This window comes from Pantherophis guttatus, chromosome 1, assembly GCF_059756535.1.
Source record: "Pantherophis guttatus breed Tessera chromosome 1, ASM5975653v1, whole genome shotgun sequence".
NCBI lineage: Eukaryota > Metazoa > Chordata > Lepidosauria > Squamata > Colubridae > Pantherophis > Pantherophis guttatus.
In genome coordinates, this window is record NC_142063.1 from 175,264,852 (window position 1) to 175,282,445 (window position 17,594).

Sequence of the window (17,594 nt, forward strand, 5' to 3'; positions counted from 1 at the left end):
AAGTGCACACATACAGGAGGGAGAGAGATGGCGGGGAAGAGAGGGGAGGGAGGGAGGGAGGGAGGGAGAGAGAGAGAGAGAGAGAGAGAGAGAGAGATTGCGAGAGAGAGAGATTGCTCTCCCCTTAAATCCACACTGCAGGTGCTTTTGGCCAGGCTTCATCATACTACGAAATAGACTTTGTGAAAGAATTAATCTTCTACCATTCTAACAGTCATGTAATTTGTAATTGCTTTTAAATAGAATGTCACTCAAAAGCTGCTTATATTTCCATTGAATACATTATGGTAACTGAGATTCAAATCTTTCCCTCCATTGAAAAATGTCACAATAGTAAAATTCTAGTGAAGACTTGTTTAAAAAAAGCACATTTGTTTTTTTTTTTATTGCCCCTGATTCTGCTAAAAGTTGAAATGAAGATTCCATTGATGACCAATGTCCTTATAAATCAGAGCACTATTTTGAGCAAAAGCATAATTTGGGCTGTCAAATCAAAACACTGAAACCTAGTAGAACACATGTATAAATGTAATCTTGACACTGCTGAGAGTTCAGGGTGTTTATGCTGTGTGATAAAACACTGTAGTGTGCTGTTTTAAAGTTAAGCTAAGAGTTTTCTGCTACATTCCTCATGGGATCCCAAACTCTAACCTCTTCAATTCTTGTTTCTGGTTTCACTTCCTTCACCATGTTGGTTAATTTCCTTGAGGAGGTAGGCTGTTTGGAGAGGCCCTGTTTCAAAGCTATTCATTTTCAAGTGTTGTTTTGGGAGCGAATCTGACAAATGATTATGAGCAACTAGGAAGAGAAGACTTCTTGTTCCTCTTTCTCTGATATAAAGCTTCAGTTCATCTTTTCTATTTGCATTGCTCTTAATTTAGCAATTTGCATCTCTCTTCTTTGAAACTTGGCCCATACACCTAGCCTCCAAAGTCTGCTTTATAATCTCATTCCTTATTTGGCAAAACATCTCTAGTTCCATCAGTTATTAGGAACAGCTCTCCAGGCATAGTACATTTTTCTTCTGCAAATATTTCAAGCAAAATTAAACTTCCAGATACAATCTTTGTTAATGTCATTGAATGAATTTCTATCCACTAATCCAGCATACAATACATTCTACAGCTTGCATACCCACCTTCTCATATGTGCGCATAAATGCCTGCTTCTGCAAATGAATATTCATATTCATAGTTAAAACATATATAAATCAAAACCAATTTTCCATCAGTAATGAAAAATACATTGTACAATTTAATTTTCAGGGCCATTCCCAGAACAGCTATACTGAAATCTATTAGTTCCTTCTCGTTTTTCCTCAATGGGCTTAGTCACCCTGCCTGCTTGCTCTCAGTCCAGAAAACACAGGCAACTACTTTTGGAGTACAGAAATGGATGATATCACCTTCTAGTAATCCCCCACTGACCTTTTACGTATCCCTTCCTTTTGTTTCTCTGTAATGTCTCGTCTCCATTTGAGTTTCAGCACTGCAGTTGGCAGTAGTTCATCGATTCCTCTGCCTAGGAAGGATCATGCCCTCAACTGGGCCAATCCTCATAATGCACTCTATTAAGTTCCGTATTTCCCTTTATGCAGAGAAGATTGCTGGTTTGAGATCTGGGTGAAATGTGGGTCACTGGTTTCATTTTTTTTTCCTTACCCAGCTTTCTATTTTTCCTAGCCTTAAAAAAAAAAACATTACTTGTTGTTCAGGAGTTTTTCCTGAGACGTATTTTTTTGTTTCCAGTTCTAAGATAGGTCATTGATTATATTGGCTCTTTGGGTGCTCGGGTAAAACCTTCTAGTTCACCTGACTGGAAACTCCTAGATTTATCTTAAAAAATAGTCAGGAAGGAGTAGAAAGTTGGAAAAGAAAAATACATTTCTAAGACAGTTTTTTTTTAAAGTATGCAAGGTTTTGAACCATTTTTTTAAAAAAATATTCATTGAAATGTTATTTCAGCAGTGGGGGCAAAGGAAGACCTGGAAAGGAGGAATTTTTTACTTGCTGTTGTCCCTGTCTCTTTCTCTTTATGAGGGAAGGAGCGTTGTATGGGTGTGTTAAGACAGAGAGAGCACCTTCAAGTCAGTATTATCTTCTGGCAAGTGCCTGGAGAAGTCCCTGCAGTTTCTCAGCAAGATTTTGGAAATGGTTTGCCTAAATACACACAACTGGTGAATTGTCTAAAGGAGGGACGTGGGGTAGTGTGCGGTCTGGCCTGAACCCCTTGTTAGATCTCAAAAGTTTACATCCAGACTGTCAGCCTCAGCTTTCCTGCTTTAGCTGCCATAAGAAACGGGGAGGGATTAGGTATGGAGCAAAGGGGAGGAAGAGAGCAGGAGGGGGTTTGTCTTTGTAGGAGGGGACTTCGTGGGAATCGAAACTGGATTTCAGAAGGGGATGGCTAACCAACTGTCTCGACATTCCTGATGGATGACGCTGCCAGACGTGTTGCCACCTGACCTTTGGAAGACCTTTAGATTGGCTGAGAAAATATAAACACGAGGGGGGGAAGAAGCTTAGTAGATGCATTTCACGCGTTTTGGTCACTTCCAGCTTTTCACTGGGGTGTTAATCTTTTCATATTCAGTAAAAGTACCAAATTCTTCAAAATGCTTGAGTTTGGGGTTTTCTTTCCTGGATACTGAAGGAAGCATACCTGACATTAAGCTGGAAGTCATCTCAGTCATCCCGGACAAAACCCGAGGGGACTGAAAATCCAAAGTATGTCAGATCGAGGGAGTGATGAAGAAGGGAAGATGGGGGCAGCGAGTTCAACCGCCCTCCAGTCGGAAAGAGAAACTGCAGAATGGCTGGAAAAACTCCGTTTGGAACCGGAGGAGGCCAGATGGTCAAAAGGTGTGGGGAGACTGCCGGACTGGGGGGAGAACCCCCGGGGAGTGACGACTTCCAGACCCCAAAAAAGGGAGGCAGTGTGGATGCAACAGCAGAAGGAACGTCTCATGATAGATCAAGCCTTGCAGCTTATCCGTGATGTGGAAGAAAGCAGAAAAAACCGTGAGTCTTTTGAAACTCCTGTGGAGAAGGGGGAAGCAGACCCCAGGGGGGAGGCCGAAGAGACAGCCTGCGGGGGAGAGGAAGAGTTTGAGGAGGGAACATCCCAGGCTTCGGCAGCTCGAGGAAGAGATGCAGCCGGCCAGAGAACCCCAGCCCTGCAGGGCCCCCCCCGCAGACGTAAAAAGCCAAAAATCCCCCCCCTTCCTGGGAAGTTTGATGGAAATCCTAAAACCTTGGGATTTTTCCTGACCCAAGTGTGGAACCACATGCAGGATTGGGGGGAGGACTACGAAACGGATGTGGCTAAAGTCAGAAGCGTTGCGAATGCCCTAGAGGGAGTGGCGGCTGAGTGGATGGTAGTTCTCCACAATAACAACTCCCTCCTGCTGAGAAATTACAACCAGTTCATGAGGGCCCTTAGAAGACGTTTTGAAGACCATTTAGCTGAACGAAAGGCGAGACTCAGAATGAAAAGCATTCAGCAGGGTCGGAGGCCGGTGGCAGAGTATATTCAAGAGTTTCGTGAACTGGCACCTTATATGACAGGCTGGTCAGAAATGGCTCTTTTGGAGAGTTTCAAGGATGGACTGAATGATGAGATATATCGAGATTGCAGGAGCATGGGGGTCCCCGATGATTTGGATAGATGGTACATAGTAGCTGAGGATGTGGAGATCGAGCTGAAACGGAGCGAACTCCGAGGAAGGCGGATGGGGGACCAGTCATCCTCTTTCTACCGTAAGGGGGCGGCCAAGATGACTGGCGGGAAGACCGAATTCAAACCCAAGTCAAAGCCCTTCACCTGTTTCAAATGTGGGAAGGAGGGTCACCGGGCGGCCGAATGTTTCTCCAAACCACCGCCAAAAGCCACCGGGGCCAGCCAAAAGAAAAGCGATAAAATACCCGCCAAAACCCGCGGCACCGCCCTGAAAGGAGAAGTCGTTGAGTTCACTCCCCAGAACCAGCGTGAGTTGGGAACTCCGACCAACGATGACGACAGCGAGACGGACTCCGACTCGGACACCGATGAACGGGTGAGTCACACGGAAGAACCCTTACTCATCCCCGTAGAAGTAAGGGTGCCCTCCACAGGAACTCACGCGCAATTGTTAGCCCTGTTGGACTCGGGGTGCACTAGGTGCATAATTAGCCCCAAAGTAGTGGAGGAAATGGGACTGAGACTGAAAACTTTAAAAAGACCCATTGCATTTTGTCAATTAGATGGGTCGATTGCAGGAGGGGGCCCAGCTAGTTTTATGACCGAACCCCTTGAACTACAGTTGGGGAATCATATAGAAAAACTCAGCTTTATCGTAGCACCTGGCATGGAAAGGCCCCTAATTCTAGGACTGCCCTGGCTTCGTAAATGGAACCCACGAGTAAATTGGAAAACGGGGGTCCTGCGCATCCGTACGGCAGAACCACCTCCGGAAAAAGAAGGCCCCTCCCTAAGGGACGACATAAGAACAGAAGGGGCCGCAGTAGCCATTAACTATATTGAGGGAGAAGAGAAAATTCCGAAGGAATATTGGGACCTCAAGGAAGTGTTTAGTGAAAAAGCGTCTGATACTCTGCCTCCTCACAGGGCCACTGACTGCACCATTGAAATACTCCCAGGGGTGAAGCTTCCCAAACCAAAAATATACCCCATGACACCTCGAGAATTGGAGGAATTGCGGAATTTTATTGACAAAAACTTAGAACAGGGATTTATCGAACGAGCCAAACCCAAGGTAGCAGCGCCAGTAATGTTCCGCGAAAAGAAAGATGGATCCTTCAGATTAGTTGTTGATTATAGAAACATGAACGCCATTTGCGTGGAAAATGTCTATCCCCTCCCACTTATGAAGGACATGTTGGCCCATTTAGGAAAGGGAAATTTTTTTACCAAACTTGATTTAAGAGAGGCATACTACCGAGTGAGAATAAAAGAGGGAGATGAATGGAAGACAGCATTTAATTGCCCACTGGGGTGTTTCCAATTTAGAGTACTCCCTTTTGGACTACAGGGGGCCCCGGCCGTATTCATGCAGTTGATCAACGAAGTGTTGCATGAGCATCTATATAAGGGGGTGTTGGTCTATTTGGACGATATTCTAATTTATTCTGACAACATGGCCAACCATATAAGATTGGTTCGAGCGGTCTTGAATAAACTCAGAGCAGCTGAACTCTATGCCAAACTTTCTAAATGTGAATTCCATCAAGACAAAATCGACTATCTTGGATATCGTATATCGCATGAGGGAATAGAGATGGACCCGGAAAAGGTCCGGGCAGTAATGGAATGGGCCGCACCACGCACCCGTAAACAGTTACAGAGTTTCTTAGGGTTTGCTAACTTTTATAGACAATTTATCCCCTCTTTCGCAAAAATCGCACTGCCAATTACAAACTTGCTCAAAACCAAAGGGGAAATAAAACCCAAACCCTCGAAACCACTAGAATGGACTATGGACTGTCAGGCCGCTTTCGAAAAACTGAAACGGTTGTTTGCAGCTGAACCTGTGCTCAAACACCCCGACATAGAACAACCTTTTGTAGTACAAGCGGATGCTAGCGACGTTGCCGTAGGAGCGATACTCTTGCAAAAGAATGAGAATGGAATATTACAACCCTGTGCTTACACATCCCGTAAGCTATCTGAGACAGAAAGGAGATGGGCCATATGGGAGAAGGAAGCGTTTGCAGTTAGATGGGCGCTGTTAACATGGAGACAATTTTTAGAAGGGGCAAAACACCCTTTCGAGGTGTGGACTGACCATAAGAATCTAGAAGCATTAAAAACACCACGCAAATTGTCACCCAAACAGGCACGTTGGGCCCAACATTTCAAGCGTTTCAATTTCACTTTACGTTACCTTCCTGGGGGGAAAAATTTCATGGCGGACGCACTTTCCAGATTACCACAGTACAACAGCATAAAGAAGGAACTGGTTCAACCAATGATCCCCTTAACGCAATTGGCAACACCTGTCACTACCAGAGCGCAGAGTAAAACCGATCCAGAACTCTCAGGGGATTTACTCGAAAAGTTACGAGAAGCGCTAAAAGCTGACGAGTGGTTTAAAATCCACTCGAATGAATGCACACTTCGCGACGGACTAGCTTAGGTTGGATCAAAATTGTATGTTCCGACCACATTAAGACCAACCGTCTTGAAATATGCGCATGATGCCAAAGCCGCAGGACACTTTGCGTTTGTCAAAACTTTACATCTTGTTAAGAGACAGTTTTGGTGGCCTGCACTAAAAAAGGACATACAGGCATATGTGGCTAGCTGTCCAGTATGTGCCTCGGCTAAAAGACCTCCAGGGAAATCCCCTGGATTACTGCAAGGTGTGGCTAGACCGAACGCCCCATGGAAGGAAATATCTATGGATTTTGTTGTGGACTTACCCGACAGTGAGGGCTGCACTGTCATTTGGGTAGTAACTGATTTGTTTTCCAAACAAGTACATTTCATACCTTGCTCAAAGATCCCTTCAGCAAAAACCCTCGCAAAATTATTTATTCGGCAGATTTACCGACTACATGGGTCTCCGAAAAGAATAATTTCTGATAGGGGTGTACAATTTACTTCCAGTTTCTGGAGAGAATTTTTAAGATTGATAGGCTCCACACAGGGGTTAAGTTCCAGTCACCACCCTCAGACAAATGGTGCTTGTGAAAGAACCAATGGGATGCTCGAACAATACCTTAGGTGTTACGTGAATTACCAACAGGACAATTGGGTAGACTTGTTGCCATTTGCAGAAGTGGCGTATAACAATTCTGTGCATAGTAGCACCGGATTCACCCCTTTTAAGGTTGCATCGGGCCAGGATTTTGTACCCATTCCTGAGTTACCTCAAGATGATCCCCAAAATCCCTCCTTGATAGATTGGATGGAACAATTAAGGAGCACCTGGACAGTGACTCGGAAGGCATTAGATGAGGCACACCGAGCTCATAAGGCACAAGCCGATAAGAAAAGGTCCCCAGCTCACATTTACAAAGTGGGGGATAAAGTCTATTTGTCTACCAAATACTTACAAACCACCCAGAGGTCTAAAAAGCTGGGGCCTAAGTATGTAGGACCATTCCGTGTGATTAGACTGATAAATCCAGTGACAGTTGAATTAGAATTACCAAAAACCTTGAGACGGATACATCCTGTATTTCATGTTAGTTTATTGAAACCTGAACACTCATCTCCCCTAAGGGTTGATCATAGCAACCCTCCAATTCCCATCCTCATAGAAGGGGAGCAACATTTTGAGGTTAAGGAAATCTTGGACTCTAGAAAACACCATGGTAAAGTCCAATATCTAATTGCCTGGAAACATTTTCCACTATCTCAGGCTGAATGGGTAAATAAACGGGATGTCCGAGCTCCCAAGAAAGTACAACAATTCTATGCCAAATACCCTGATAAACCTTGATCATTGTATATATTCTGTTTCTGTTTCTCTTTCTTCCTTTTATTTAGGACTAACGTCTCTTCTGCAAGAGGGGCCGAATGTCAGCCTCAGCTTTCCTGCTTTAGCTGCCATAAGAAACGGGGAGGGATTAGGTATGGAGCAAAGGGGGGGAAGAGAGCAGGAGGGGGTTTGTCTTTGTAGGAGGGGACTTCGTGGGAATCGAAACTGGATTTCAGAAGGGGATGGCTAACCAACTGTCTCGACATTCCTGATGGATGACGCTGCCAGACGTGTTGCCACCTGACCTTTGGAAGACCTTTAGATTGGCTGAGAAAATATAAACACGAGGGGGGGAAGAAGCTTAGTAGATGCATTTCGCGCGTTTTGGTCACTTCCAGCTTTTCACTGGGGTGTTAATCTTTTCATATTCAGTAAAAGTACCAAATTCTTCAAAATGCTTGAGTTTGGGGTTTTCTTTCCTGGATACTGAAGGAAGCATACCTGACATTGACAGAATTTTCTAGAACTACTTAGAATCAAACTAGTACAAGTCCAGGATAGGAACAGATTAAATGGCAAGTGTGCATCTGCACAGTCAGCCTCTCTGTCTGCCTGTCACCCACTCTTGTTATTTTCCAGTTAAGTATACCATTCTACATGAAAAAATACTTCTGAAAAAATGATTATATATCTTTCCAAAATCTGTTAATGAACAACAAGATTTGGTCCAACAGCAAATAGTCTGCAGAGAGGTTCCATAATTGATTCTGGATCAGAATCAAGAGCTTCTTTTTGAATTAAATGAACTTTTTAAATTTATTTGCTGCTTTACTGATAACAGGAAAAATGTTTTGTTCCTCTGTGTCACAATTTAGGGCTTTCTAAAAATGATATATATAAAATATATGATGTTTTTTTGAAAAAGTAATTAAAATGACAGAGAACAAACAAGAATCTGGTTAAGAAACTTCCAAAATTCATAAACATTTGCAGTTCCACCCTCCCCTCCATATTCAATGGGAAATGGGGGGAACCCATTGGTTGATTTACATGCTTAGTTACTATTTGATCTATTTTTGTGAACACACAGCAGGGGAATATCTTACAGAATTTCAGTAGGTTAGGAAATCATGATGGGTGAAAAATATTTTGTGACAAAATTATTTGAAATAACCTAATTGTTCCTTCTTAAAGGTTTAATCAAATGTAACATATTTGTGATAATTGTTTAGGTACGTTAAAGTAAAGGATTGATCTGATGTTATCATTCTGCCTTTGTATTGTTTTTAAGACTTTTCAGACACCTCTGCACCTCCTCTGAGAGAGCAGTGGAGAAAAGAGAGTGGAGTCCTTCCAAGGACTACTATGAATTGTAGTCTGCCTGGACTCCCGAGACTTTGATGCTCTCTCCAATAAGAAAATGGATTTTTATTCTCAGAATGCATGGCTAAAAACAAGAATGGGCTCTATTAATTGCATTTCTTAGAACTGCTATGTCTTCTTTTACATTTGAATTTTGAGTGACCTCTTTTGATAAATTGTATATTGTATGTATAAATTTCTGAGTGTCAACTCTTAGACTTCTTTTTGCTTAAACACTTTATTGTAACAATAAACATTTTTTCATTGGTCATGAAGTGAGTGCCCTAATGGGTAATAGAAAGTAAATTGTTGTCATTTGAAACTCTGGCAACAATCATGCTACTTCTTGTTGTGGTTATTTATGGATGTGGTTGTTACTTTAGAAACAGCAAATATAGAAAATCTGTAAGACAGAAAAAAAATCCTTTGTGGATATTCTTTCTTATGTCATTTGGATTTCCCCACAAAATTTAGCTGTGTTTCTGCTTGTATTCTTAAAGTTGGTATTTTGCTTACATAATTAAGAACCATTGGAATCTCATACAGAACGACTTATCTCAAAATAAACTATAAGAAAAGATTGCAAATTGAAATTGTCTCCATAAGTGTTAGGGTTCTGGCATAAGCAGAAATTTAGGGGAGAATCCTATTTGGAGGATATGTTCCAAACCAATGTTAACAGTTGTCATATTTTCCAATTTCCCATAGCAGCAGTAGCATCTTTCCTTGTTCAACATCTACTGAACTGATTGCTCTATATTAGGGAGTAACTGTCCTCCATCCTTCTTTATTATACTTTGGACTGAGATTTTCTCCCATATTCTATTCTGTCTTTTTTTAAAATTTAGTACGAATGGTTCCTAACATTAATTTCAGAAATGGCACATATGAATTTTGAAATAGTTTTGAGTTCTCTTTATTCCCTGCAAGTTATTGATTTACAAAGGCTAATTAAATTAAGCTTCCCCTGCCTCTAGGAATCTTGAAGATATCTCATAATGATTCTTCTTGTCCTGTGATTTAATTGACATAGATATGTGTGAGGTAATGAAAAAAACATACAAATGGCTTATGTATGTTTATGCTTTTTGGATTTTACCCATGTATCATGTATGCACTGTGTTCTAAGTAAATTTCAGCCATTCCTACTATGTATAGGTCATGTAAGAGCTCTGTGGCAAAGTAAGGGTAACTCACAAATCTTTGCACAGCCCAGGCAAAGAATACAAAAGTGAAGTGTTTTTTCCCACCAGGAAATCAGGCCATATTTAGTTAGTGCGAAAACTCTCCAGACTCGTGTCACAAATACAGCAATTATTCTAAGCTAGCCCTTTTCTTGGTGGCATTAGTTACAGGATCTCCCAGGTTTCAAAACAGTATAATCTCTTCCACCACCAAGGTATATTTATTGTCGTCACACCTTATAATTGGGCTGTTAGAACAATGGCAGATTCTATTGTGCTGGTAGTTTTCAGTGGCCAGGATGCTTGAATGGATTCTTGCATTAAACAGATGGTTGGAAGTAGGCATCTTGCAATGTTGTTTCCATACATTCTAAAATTCTGTGAACAATATTATGTTCATAATATTGGCTCTCATAAATGCCAGTGGGTCTAGGTTAGCAGGCTAGAATCTGATCCTTCTCTTCTTTTTCAGCAAAGTTTTACCAATGTAACTAATTTGACATTAAAAAATATACTTTTCTAAAAAAGAAAATTCTTCCTCTTATAGAATTGGTAAATTATATTTTGGCTACGGTGTTGACGAGAGAGAAAGAGAAATTCAGGTTGGCTCAATCTGAATGCTGATCCTTGCTATAAGAAAACAACTTCATCAGAAAAGTAAGGTGCTTTGGGAGCATTTTTCAGTGAAGGAGTAACTGTCAAATTTAATATTATTTTTAAGCATAGATTTACTTCTCCTAGTGAGAATTAGACCTAAACAAAAATATAATCTTTAAGGAGGTTTCTTTTGGGAGGGGGGAGATTATTTTATTTTGTATTTTAGTCTTTACTCTTTTGGCACTCTTGACCATTTTGTTTGCTACAATAATTTAAGACAGAAAAGGGACACAAAAGATTGCTATGCATATAAAAGGCAAGGTTAGCTGTGCATACTAACTACCACTTCACTCAAGCATATGCTTGAGTTTATAAAACAATTTACTCAAGTTTACAAACACAAGTGTGAAGTTCACCTCCTATTTCAGCAATCCAGGACAATAGATAGCTACTCAATGCTAAAATTAAACTAATGACTTAGTTTTAATTAGAATTTATCTTCATTTAGAAGGGTAAGTACAAAGACCTAAACATTCAAAGATTCCTTCAAAGATATCACACTCCGTCTGCTCTCAAAACATTCATTAGTACTGTACTCATTATTTATTGTTAACATCTTGCATCTCTCTCCAGTAGTGAAGACCCCAGGTTCAACAGAATTCTCATGAGAGAGTATTAAATTTTACACACATTCAATTCTGTATTGGGAAATTTGTTTGAGCTGACATATGTCTTTCCTTTTAGGAAAGAGGAGGGTGGCATTTTCTTGGCTGCTACTACATCAACTGAATAAAAAGTGCAATACAGATTGCCAAATATTTCAAAAATAATACAGCAGACTTTGAAATCTCTATGCTGAGCTGCATAATATGAACCAATGTCAGACAAAATGAACTGCACTCATTGGCTTCTCTCCACAATATTGCCACACAATCCTGGTAGCCACTTGAGGCAACAACGAAGAATGCTAAGCAGAAGGGACAATTCCACGTTGCCCTCTGGTATTCATGGAACAGAGCTGTAAACACAAAGAGACATGACTCGTGATCTCTGAATGGTAGTCCTGGTGATGAATACACATTTGACATGTAAAAGCTCATTAGGATTGTATGTACAGGTGTACAGACAAGAACACCGATATCTAGTGCAATTTCCCATTTATTAAGAAATTCAATTATAATAGGAACCGCCTCAAATAACAGGAAAAAACTCCCACCAAGTTCTGTTTAATTATTTTCATTATTCTCTGACTCCCATTATGTTAATCTATCTCAAACAACAGAGAGACGTAAAACTTCCCATCATCTCCTCATTTATTTTCACAGTCAGAACAAGGAGACTCAGCCAATATTGGGTCATTTTGGCTGACCCAATTCTTTAACTTATGAAAGTTTGGGGGTTACATCTTAGTATTCTCTTTTTCCTCTATATTATAGATAGTAAAGGTAAACAGGATGCCCTGCATCTGGACTTTACTAGAATAAGCCATTCGTAGGGAGAAGCATTCAGAGGACACTTCAGAGTAGGAAATGTAGTAGGTCTGGTTAAAGTTATGCTCTATTGGGCATGGACTGAATGAGAAAAGCCCTTTCACTTTACCCTGGGTCATTCCATGTCAAGTGGTCTGGGGCTACCAGCTTGACCATCATGGATTTTGATGAAATTTGGTGTGAACATGCCACAGTCATTTTTGGCCAAATTTGCTCCAAATTATCTAGATGGAGATTGCTCATGAGAATGTTTTTATTATTTTGTTTAATATAGCATAACAAGTTGTACAAATTGGCCATGTTTTGTTTCTCTCAACAAAATATTGCTGGAGATATTATGTCTCAAAGTTGCTGAAATCTCAGAGTCATACTGTCGAAGGCTGCGGTATGGGGTCACACAAATGACTATATCTCAGCAAGTATTGCATCAGCAAACGTAACACTTTACCAATGTGCATTGGGGACATTTGTGCATGTTCACACCAAATGTCATCAAAATCTATGTGTGAACATGCACATACGTCCCCAATGAACATTGGTAAAGTGTTACGTTTGCCGATGCAATACTTGTGGAGATATAGTCATTTATGTGACCCAATACCATAGCCTTCGACAGTATGACTCTGAGATTTCAGCAACTTTGAGACATAATATCTCCAGCAATATTTTGTTGAGAGAAACAAAACATGGCCAACTTGTACAACTTGTTATGCTATATTAAACAAAATAATAAAAACATTCTCATGAGCGATCTCCATCTAGATAATTTGGAGCAAATTTGGCCAAAAATGACTGTGGCACCAAAAAAAGGGTAAAGTTTGGTTTCTTATATCTCTAGAAGGAAAGATATGAGAAATGTGAAATTTTGTGCGTAATAACTTAGCAACATAAGGTTTCTGAATATAAAATTTCATTCTCCTACTGCTTTCCAATAGTTCACAAATTGAGTGTAAAGGTGACGTTTTTGTAAAAATGCCTAAAATAGGGTATTTTCAGCCCGCTTTTACAAAAAAAGACCTCCTAGAAACTCTGTTAAATCATTCTCATTAGAAAGAGCATGTTTCAAACCCTCTAAAAAAGTAGAGTTGGTGTTTCATCTCTGACGTATAAAGCCCTAAAAATAGGGACAAAGTTGAGGACGTTGCTATGGCAGCGTCACATGCATTCTGTTATTGTTTTTTCTTGTTTGTTTTATATAGACATCATTAGTACTATTATATTGCATTGGTCCATGGTGACATTATCACTACCAGTTCAAGCACTTGACCCAGCAACCTCATCGCCATAGGGGGCACGCCTGATAGCCATGCAATACCAGCCACGGGTCGGTTTCTTGGTTCAGGATCCCAAGCCTGTAGTTTGGTTTCTTCCTTGAGGTTCCAAAGCCTTGTGTAGGTGTCTCTGGTTCCCAAGCCAGCAATTTGGGCAGCTTATCCTAGGTTCCCAAGCCTAAAGTGGGTATTTTATATGGTTCCCAAGCCAAAGTCCATATTGAACTGTTAGTGACAATGTCACCAAACAGTGGTGAAATCTCAGAGTCATACTGTCTTGACAAAAATTTTATTTTTAAACAAATATATAAAAAACAAATAAAAAACCATCTTCAATGTAAATACAAACAGTGTGTCGGTTGGTTACAAGTCTTTTGTGTATCTTCACTCTATTCATATATATCCCTGTATTGTTATCCTCATTAATGATATATTTAACTATGGCTGTTTCTTCCCTCATTTCATACAAAATAATCTAAGATTTAAGTTAATTTGTATTATGCCCTTCATTCTCCTAAATCATTCCAATAACAGTACATTTTTATATTGTATTTTATATAATTCTACATTTCTTACATTGGAAAAATCTCTACCATATTTCATTTCCATGTCTCTTTATCTAACCATTGGTAAAACAGATCCCATATCTTATAATATTGTTTATCTTCTTGTTCTCTAATTTCAACTGTCAATTTACTCATTTCTGCACATTCCATTATTTTCTTAATAACTTCATCTTGCGTTGGCATTTTCTCATTTTTCCAATTTTTAACAAACACAATTCTAGCCGCTGTTAATACATTCACAATCAAATATCTCAATTCTCTATTGTATATTTCAGGTACAATCCCCAATAAAAAAAATCTCTGGTTTAAAGTCTATGTGTTTTTGTGTCATTTTTTCCACCCACGTGTGGATTTTAGTCCAGTATCTTTTAGCTTCTGTATATGTCCACCACATATGGTAATATGAGCCCGGTATCTGATGACATTTCCAACATTTTTCCGATTTATTCTTGAACATTCTCGCAATTCTCATCGGGGGTAAGTGCCACGTGTAAAACATCTTATACAAACTTACTTTATATGCAGTTGACCTTGTCATTTTATAATTTTGCGAACGCAATTTTTGCCATTTCTCTAAGTCAATTCCATGTCCAAAAATTATCCCCCAAGCAATCATTATTTCTTTAACTTGTTCATCCTCCAATTTAACCTCTAATAGATATCCATACAATTTTTTGATTATGTTTTCATCAGTACCTGTTAAAATTTTATCTAAACTAGTCAAATTGTTATAAAAACCTTCTGTCTTATAATCTTTATCATGTCTAGACTGTATTTGCAAATAAGAAAACCAATTCATTTTTATACCTTGTACTTCTAATTCTTGCAGAGATTTAAGTTCACCCTTTTCATTCAGTAATTCACTATATCTAATAATTTGTTCCTTTCTAAATGTTATTGAATGTGAGAATGCTTCAATGGTTGATAACCAGACCGGAATTTTTAAATAATGTTTTTTTTACCTTCTCCCAGTTTAACAGCAAAGCCTCTCTTTTGAAATGTCTTCTAAAATACCCCTGTGTTTTTGTTTCCTTGTACCATAAAAAGGCATGCCAACCCAGTAACAAATCTTGCCCTTCTAAAGTCAATAATCTGGCATTTCTTAGTGTTGTCCATTCCTTAATCCACATCAAACTTGTCGCTTGATAATATAGTTCCCAATTAGGTAGGCCAAAACCTCCTCGTATTCTGGCATCTTGCAACAGCTTTAGTTTTATCCTCGCTTTTTTACCCTGCCAAATGTATTTCAGCACTATTTTATTCAAATCTTCAAAATAATCTTTCCCCAATCTGATTGGAATTGTCTGGAACAGGTATAAGATTCTAGGCAATATATTCATCTTAATCGTTGATATTCTCCCTATCAATGACAGTTGTAAATTTTCCCACTTTGCCAAATCTGTCTCTATCTGTTGCTTAAGTTTATTATAGTTATTCTCTTTGAGTGCACTGCATCTTGCTGTCAGATATATCCCCAAGTATTTAACTTTATTTGTGACCTGCATCTTCAATATTTCTGCTAATTCTTCTTTTTGTTTTATTAACATCTTTTTTGTCAAAATCTTCATTTTGTCTTTATTTTTTTTCAAACCAGCAACTTTTTCATATTCTCCTATTTTGTCTATCAATTTAGTTGTTGATTCTAATGGATCCTCAAGAATAAAAACCAGGTCATCAGCAAATGCTTGCAATTTGTATTCTTCCTTTTGAATCTTCATTCCCTTTATATCTTTATCTTCTCTAATATTTCTATTTAGCACTTCTAATGTTAATACAAACAATAAAGGTGACAGTGGACAACCTTGTCTCGTACCTTTTTTTATTTCAATAGACTCTGTGAATTCTCCATTTATTATTACTTTTGCTGTTTGTTTGTAGTATATGGCTTCTATGTCTTGAATAAATTTTCTACCAAAGCCCATCTGTTCCAGCTGTAATAACATAAATCGCCAGTTCACATTATCAAAGGCTTTCTGAGCATCTAAAATATCAAAGCCATTTGCTTTTCAGGATGTGCCTCATAATATTCCAATATATCCAGGATTATTCTCATATTGTCTTTAATCTGTCTTTTTGGCAGAAACTCATTTTGATCGGAGTATATGAAATTATTTATATATCTTTTAAGTCTTTCTGCCAATATTGAAGCGAAGATTTTATAGTCTGAATTTTTGCAGGGAAATAGGCCTATAATTCTTAATTTGTTGTGGGTCAGTATCCTCCTTTGGAACAAGTGTAATATATGCTTCTGACCATGACTTGGGTAATTTCATCTTTTTTTTTTTTAATTTGATTTATATGCCGCCCTTCTCCGGAGACTCAGGGCGGCTTACAATGCGTTAAGCAATAGCCTTCATACTTTTGTATATTTTATACAAAGTCAGCTTATTGTCCCCACAAACTGGGTCCTCAATTTACCTACCTTAGAAAGGATGGAAGGCTGAGTCAACCTTGAGCCTGGTGAGATTCGAACTTACAGTAATTGCAGACAGCTGGTGTTAATCACAATGCTATCAGTCTGCTGAGCCACCAGGCCCATCTTTGACATGACTTCATTCATGACTTCTAACAATGGGAGATTCAGTGATTCCTGTAATGTCTTGTAATATTCTGCTGGTAATCCGTCTGGGCCTGGTGCCTTCCCATTCTTAGAGTCATACTGTCGAAGGCTGCTGTATGGGGTCACATAAATGACTATATCTCCACAAGTAAACTGTGATGGTCAAGCTGGTAGCCCCAGACCACTTGACATGGAATGACCCCCAAGCATTCCTGGGACAACATTGCTAGTTATATATGCTTTACCAAAAGTAGACTATTTTTATTTATTTATTTACAGAATATAAAAAAACATATTTAAAAAATTGTAAAACTCATAAAAAATCAAATAAATTAATGTAAAAAATTACCCCTGACCCCCACCTCCCAACCCAGCGACAGCTAATCACATGAGCCATTTAATGGGCTCCATCCCACTCTGGGTTCCCCAGGCCCACTGGCAGAACCAGATCTTCAACACCTTCCAGAAGAGAATTATGGTGGGGGCCATTCTAATCTCTGGGGGAATGATATTCCAGAGAGAGGGAGCCACCATGGAGAAGACTTTAAATTGTATAACTTGAAGACAATTATTGCCAGGTGAAATCAAATTTTATTTCACTGAAATGAAATTGTATTTGAATTTGAAAATACAATTTAAAATGAAATTGAAATAGAATACAATATAAATTGAGATTGGAATAAAATACAATAATTTAATATATGGATAAATATATATAGATTTCAACTGCAGATATACATGGCATGTTATGAACCAAGACTTTATCAGCCTGTATTAAGAAATCCCACAATATTGACTTCCGGTTGGCACCACAGGCTTCGTGGACGGTCTTTTTAGACCGCCAGCCCTGTGTCTTCGTAAAAGCCGCTTTGACAGCGCAAACCGGCTGTCTGGCGGCTGAAAAACCTCCCCTTCAGGAAAAGAAGGAGAGGAGAGCCAGTGGGCGAGAGTAGAGCTCCCCGAAAGCCCTCTGGAATATTTCCAGAGGCTTGGAGGGCGAGAGCTCCCCAGCCAGCCCAGCAAGAAGCTCCGAAGCCAGGACAACTCTGCAAAAGCAGAGCGAGAAGCCGCGATCCGATCCTGCTTTCAAAAGTGAGTTTGACTGATTACAAGCGCAGGCAGAGCGGAAACAGGAGAACAA

At 39.5% G+C, this 17,594-nt stretch overlaps 2 protein-coding genes across 5 annotated transcripts in view; one reads left to right on the plus strand and one right to left on the minus strand.

Moving 5' to 3' along the window:
• The window catches only part of ERBB4 (erb-b2 receptor tyrosine kinase 4), a 1,174,706-nt gene that overhangs the window by 465,120 nt on the left and 691,992 nt on the right, over positions 1 to 17,594 (minus strand). The gene's annotated exons all lie outside the window — the stretch shown is intronic.
• LOC148116636 (uncharacterized) lies at positions 3,552 to 7,878 on the plus strand. The gene is made up of 2 exons (XM_087882179.1): positions 3,552 to 4,054; positions 7,492 to 7,878. The coding sequence occupies exons 1-2, from the start codon at positions 3,560 to 3,562 to the stop codon at positions 7,495 to 7,497; spliced, it is 501 nt and encodes a 166-aa protein (XP_087738305.1). The 5' UTR covers positions 3,552 to 3,559; the 3' UTR covers positions 7,498 to 7,878.

Coding starts and splice junctions, on each gene's coding strand:
- LOC148116636 (XM_087882179.1), top strand. CDS start 3,560: ATGACAGGCTGGTCAGAAATGGCTCTTTTGGAGAGTTTCAAGGATGGA.